The 6212-nt window shown below is 27.0% G+C and overlaps 1 protein-coding gene across 1 annotated transcript; it reads left to right on the top strand.

Annotated features, from left to right (window-relative positions):
- Positions 1 to 4744: 4744 nt before the first annotated feature.
- LOC129299892 (floral homeotic protein AGAMOUS-like) lies at positions 4745 to 5739 on the top strand. The gene is made up of 2 exons (XM_054938367.1): positions 4745 to 4948; positions 5060 to 5739. Exons 1-2 carry the CDS (start codon positions 4786 to 4788, stop codon positions 5272 to 5274), a joined length of 378 nt encoding a protein of 125 aa, XP_054794342.1. The 5' UTR covers positions 4745 to 4785; the 3' UTR covers positions 5275 to 5739.
- Positions 5740 to 6212: the final 473 nt, after the last annotated feature.

The following is a 6212-nucleotide window of genomic DNA, read 5'->3' as shown; positions in this document are numbered from 1 at the left end:
CAACTCAACTTTACTTTTCCGATCAGGACATCTAGTCCTGACTTTAATAGATTTAGTTTTTATAATTTTTTAATCCAATAAATTATGAGAACTAAAGTTTAAAGACTCAATCATTGAGAAAAAATTTCGGGATTAAAATGAATATTATCCTATAATTTTAACACAAACCAGGTTGTTAGTTTTTAACATATACAGTATGAAAATGAGGGTTAACCAGCCTAACTGGACCGAAAAATCATTAAACAAGCGCCTTAATTTAATAAAATGTTTTGTTTATGGCTGATTTAATCACAGTTTAATTATAATTTTTGACCGGTTCAATGAATGACTTGTCTGTTTTCAGTATTTTAGTTCTTAAGACAACAATTCTTGTGAAGTATCATTTGCTGCCGCTGCTGAAGTCCACAAGGGCTTAATCAGTTTCTGATCATATATAAAGTGCATTATTACAGCAAGATTTCAAGATACATATGTAACAGCCCCGTCGAATCGCCAAAGCTTTGCTAAAATCATCATCTTTCAGGTTATAAAAAGACATCATGAACCCAATTCAACAGTTTCCATATCTGAACCACACGTCTCCTCGCTTTTGTTGCTGGGCCGGGCTGCAAACAAGTCCCAAAAAAAATCCAGCTGGGCTATATACTCAGGCTGACCCACATCGAAAATCTTAAGTTTCCAGAGATCATTATATTTGACACCCTCAATGACGAGTGAACAGCTATTTGTTGGTTTATAGACCAATTTAACAGTATAGCACTATAGCTTATCTTCTTGATTATAACAATTGTTACAATACAAATCATCGTTTACTAGTTTATGTTTCTAAAAAATATTGGTTAAAATTTTGATTTTTTTATTTAAATTTTTAAATCTTTTTAATTGTACCTTTGAGTGTAATAAATACTCTCTTTAGTCGAAAATATAAATAGATTTTAAAATTTACATACAAATAAAGTTCTTATTCTCATAAAAATATATATTATTTTTTCTTTTTATCCTTATTCCCAATTATCAATGAACTTCATGGTGAATAAAATAACTTTATACAAGAATTTAGGCTAATAAATACAAAGGGTAAAATTGAAAAAACAATTTTTATATGTATTCAATTGCTTATATTTTAAAATGAGGTTAATTGAAGGAAAATGCTGTGTTTTGAACTGGAAAGAGTATAACATTTGACTTATTTAAGACATTTTGATTAATTACTCAATAAAATAAGGTGTAACTAAAAAGTATATAACACCCACCTGATGCTTTATATTTTGGACCACACAAATCTTCTAAAAAATGACCTGCATTATAGTCTAGAGAGAGTAAAAGTTTGAGGTGTAAATTTTAAAATTTTAATTATATTTTCCATTAATTCTCTTTTAGTTCTTTAATTGTTATTCTCCTTTTTTTTATAATAATGAAAAAATTTCATTAAAGGTCTTTGAATATGGTATAATTTTAATTGTGGCCCAAAAAAAAAATGAACTTTCACTACAAGTCTGGAGGACTCAAATGAAATAAAAAGTCAACTTACAAGTTTTGCAAGTAAACTAGAATAAACACACCTTCTTGTTATTCTTATAATATTATTTATAAAAATCATAACTTGAATTATTATTCTAATAAATTTGTAAAAATCATAGTTTGACTTATTATTACGATAATATTACTTATAAAAAATATAACTTGATTTGTTATTTCAATTATATTATTTGTAAAAATGTAATATAACTTATTATTCTAATAATATTTCTTGTAAAAATTATAACTTAATTTATTATTTTAGTAATAAAATTTTGGTTATTTAATTAAAAAAATACTAAAAAATTATTTTCCTTTTATCTCTCGAACCTATAATAAAATTTTAAAATATTTTAAATCTCAATTGAAATTATGCCATAGTCAAAAGTTTTTAAATGAAATTTTCCCGACAGCAATTGTCATTCTCTTCTCAATCCGCGATTAGTTTGCCTTTAAGAAAAGTCAAATTGAATACTCTCTCTCTCTCTCTAAAAGTCTTAGCCAACAAATTTATTCGTTTCCCTTAAATTGTGGTTCGTAACTCTAATTTTTTTCCCCCACTTCATGCCCTCTTATCTTATTATCTATATAGCTCCTAAAGTTGAGAATGGGCCAGGCCTTCAATAAGAAACTTATAATTTAACCTACTTTAAATTTTCTTATTAAATATGCTTGGATTAGGTTCATATTTTTAATTAGATTTATTTAATGAGGTCAAGTTTATTTTTTTAAAGCTTAGCCTATGAATACAATAGGCTAGCCTATTTATATACATACATACATACATCAGTTTCATCATTTAATTTTTAATCAATCTATTTCTTTTTTATTTTTAATTATATTAGACTTATATATTAATTTTAATATTATTAATTTATTGTTATATTATATTGTAATTGGTAAGTCCTTTCAATTATTATATATTATAATTAATAAATCAAATTATATATTATATACTATAATAGTTATAAAGTATATTTAAAATATTTAAAACTAAAACGTGGACATGTTTAAGATATTTAATTTTAAATAAGCTTTCAGGTCATATTAGATTTTAGGTAGGCTTAGGCTTGAGCCGTAAAAAAACAAACTTTATACAAACTTCAATTTAGACTTAAACTTAAGCTTTTGATTTACTATACTGACTCAAGTTTATTTGATCAAAGGTTAGTTTGATCAAATCTATTTTCACTCATATTAGCACCTAATTCTTGTTTAGTGGGAGGTTAGTGGGAGATTTTAATGGGTAAAATTTTAATATTAATAAAATTATAAAAAAGATAAAATATAAAATAAAGAGTAAAAAAATAATTAAAATCTTTTAAATCTAGGTCTCCATTTTTTTTTAAATCCAACTTATTAACTTATTAGAATCTTCCTTCCCATTCCATTCTTTCCATTTCCTTCCGACTAAGAAGATCACAAGGTAATAAATTTCACTCCTAAATCCTTTTGGATAAAAAAGGAAATTATAGGCCATATGTATATATGGAAAGTATGAAGACATTGTGGACGAGTACGAGGGTACGGATTGGATAATTTATTTCACTGCCAAAATCTCTGTTTGGGATAAGATTTTCACGTGCCCATTTGTACGGTGAAGGAAAAGTGACCACACAATTTTCTGACGTCTGACCCATTCAACGTGCTTTCGTCTTCCAACGTCCATCTGAGAATTTGTTAAGCAGAGTAAATGGACCAACGTCCATCACATTAAATAAAATTTTCTCCTAAATTAATTAAACATTCTTAAAAAATCCTGCTGATTCGTACTTTTTGTCAGCTGAGGTAATAATAGGTACACGCTTTCTAAAATATAAACAATTTTTAATAAAAATTTACATAAAAATAAATAGAGTTGTAAGAAAGATGAACCGAATAAGACTTAGGCTTAATTTAAAATTTACTCTCTTTTATAAAAATAATTGAACTAGACAACCCATAATTTAGTATGATTCAAATATAACCTCAAATAAAATGAGACCATACTTGATATATAAAATTGAAAATTAGTCTTAATAGTTTATTATAATTGATGTTAATAAATTATAAAATTTGTTAGTAATTGACATTTGATGTTAATAAATTAATAAATAAAGTTAATAATTTAATAATTGATATTGTTTTCCATGATTGAATAATTGATGTCAAGTCTTATTTATTTTTTTATTAAAAAATGTAAAGTATTTTTTGAAGAGTTAGATATTAAAAAATATAACGTATTTTTCATCTTTCGAGGTTATTATTATCTTTTTCTTAAAAGTGTCCCTATTGATAATGACTTTATATTTATTGTAGGGTATTTAATAGGAATAAATATAAAAAGATAGAATTAGTTTAAAAGTAGGTAACTATTTTATTAGGGGATGAGATTTGCTAAAAAATGTTTTAATTTTTGAATAGAGAGAGTAATTATTAACATGTCAACTATATAATTTGTAACTCATATTAATAATTAATAAGTAAAGTGAGAAAATTAACAACTACTAATAATTTTATATAATAAGTAAAATGTATTTTGATCTTTTAAAGTTAAAATTATTTTTATTTTTATTTTTTAAATTAAAATAAAATTTTAAAATTTTTTGAGGCTAATTAGTAATTATGTCACCGTCTGATTCTTATTTAATATTTTCTCAAAATTTAAAGGATTAAAAAATGAAACCCAAGTAAGACTATGCATCCAAGATACAGGAGATTCGAAGAGTACGAGGGTACAAAATGTCCCAGTCTGAGGTAACTGATAGGCATGTCCATGTCCTCTTAAACAAACATCATACTTAATGGAGACAGGCTGGGCTTAGCTTGCCACTTGCATATTCCAACCAATAAAATAAGGTGTGGTTTAAAGCTTGACTTTTCTTTTCCAAAATATTATTATTTAAATAAAAATAATTCAGACAGGACACCAGCTTTCTCGCTTGCCCATAAATGGAAATTCTGAGCCAATTGCAGTAAGTCATATCTTTATCTAATACAGTTATATTTATTGCAACCTTATCACCTTCCTCTCCCCCCCCCCTCGCTCCCTCCCTCTCTCTCTCTCTCTCTCTCTCTCCCAATTCCAGTGGGCAATTTTGTTCTGATTTTCAAGCTCCAACACTCAGGCACACAAAAGGAAAGAAAATCCAAAAAAAGGTAATCTACGAAAAAGGAAACCCAGAATTTTTCTGACCATGTTTCTGATCAATCTTCCTTTCTTGATCTTGCATCTCAGTCTCATGCTACAGTAACTCATTTAACTGATTATTTCTTTCCATCTGTTTTATGTCTCGTTGCTTTTTAATCTTTCCACTTTCAGACTTCAGAGTCTGGGTAAAGCTCTGGTTTTTTCCCCCCTGGGATTATCAAAAGCCTAACCCAGTAAAACCCTCATGTCTGTTTTCATTCATTTTCTTTTCTGGGTATTTTCTCAAGAACCTGAAACAATGTTAGTTAATATTTTCCGTCCCAGAAGCAAATTGTCTGCACTGTTCTGGATTGGATCTGATGCTTTTTTTTTGGGTTATTTTCACGGATTGATTTTTGATTTTTTGTGTAGATCAGAAGGAGACAATGACGAGAAAGAAGATAGAGATAAAGAAGATCGATAACATAGCTGCGAGGCAAGTGGCGTTCTCAAAAAGAAGAAAAGGTCTTTTCAAGAAAGCGAAGGAACTTGCTACGCTCTGTGAAGCTGAGATTGGTCTCATGGTCTTTTCTTCTACTGGAAAGCTCTACGACTATGCTAGCTCAAGGTCTCTTTCTTCTCTCTGATCAATAATCTTTATCTTAATATATATATATATATATATATATGTAAACCAATATTAGTTATTATATTAGTGTATCACCTTGATTTAATTAATCCGCAATCCCTTTTTTTTACACATGTTTTGAATGCTTTCTTAGCCATTTAAGAATGAGCGAATATTTTCCGTGAAATCGTATGATAGCTTCAGAGAAAACGTGTGAGAATTCTAAAAATAATTATGAAGTTGTTCTCTGCGTGTGTACTGTGAGGCATGATTGATCATTCAAAACTTGTGCGAAATCTTAATTTCAATTTAAAAAATTCCAACAATGTGATAGCAAAGTTTCTTGAGGTGGGCCTGGATAAGTAGCTTTTAATTTTTGGTACTTTTTAAAAGTTATTAAAAAAAATCGTGAAATGAGAGTGGATTTTAAAAATGTTACGGTTACTCAATTTACACGCAACAAACTTAATTTTCGTAACTTTTCAAACAGACTTTGTAAATGAGATTTGATTTTCTTATTAATTTTCTATATCATTCTTATGAAAAACACAAGCCATACAAGTATCATTCTTATGAAAAACACAAGCCATACAAGATGACGAATCCTTTTTTTTTTTTTCTCATACGTGTTTAGCTTGCTGATTCTTTTTGAATTGTCAAAGTCTTTCATGTATATTTCTTAATCAAATAGCATGAGAAATTGAGAATATTGAAGTTTGCATTCATATGTACTAAGATATTTTAACAATTAAAATAATGATATATTGGAGTGAATAATTATGAATTTTATTTTTTGTATATATATAATATTTGAACAATTTATTATATATATTTTTCAATATATCAGACTTTATATTTTCTTTAATACTTACAATTTAACATGTCAAATTTAATTTTATTTAAAATTTTTATCACATTTTTAAACATTTCTAATATATTATATTTTTATAACAAAAA

This window comes from Prosopis cineraria, unplaced genomic scaffold (genome assembly GCF_029017545.1).
Source record: "Prosopis cineraria cultivar Desert tree isolate PC_DT_omini unplaced genomic scaffold, ASM2901754v1 PC1340, whole genome shotgun sequence".
In the NCBI taxonomy this organism is placed as follows: Eukaryota; Viridiplantae; Streptophyta; class Magnoliopsida; order Fabales; family Fabaceae; genus Prosopis; species Prosopis cineraria.
The sequence above is the reverse complement of the archived record's forward strand: the minus strand, read 5'-3'. Positions and strand labels throughout refer to the sequence as shown.

Coding starts and splice junctions, on each gene's coding strand:
- LOC129299892 (XM_054938367.1), top strand. CDS start 4,786: ATGTCTCGTTGCTTTTTAATCTTTCCACTTTCAGACTTCAGAGTCTGG. Junction 4,949..5,059: donor TCTCAAGAACCTGAAACAAT/GTTAGTTAATAT, acceptor TTTTTTGTGTAG/ATCAGAAGGAGACAATGACG.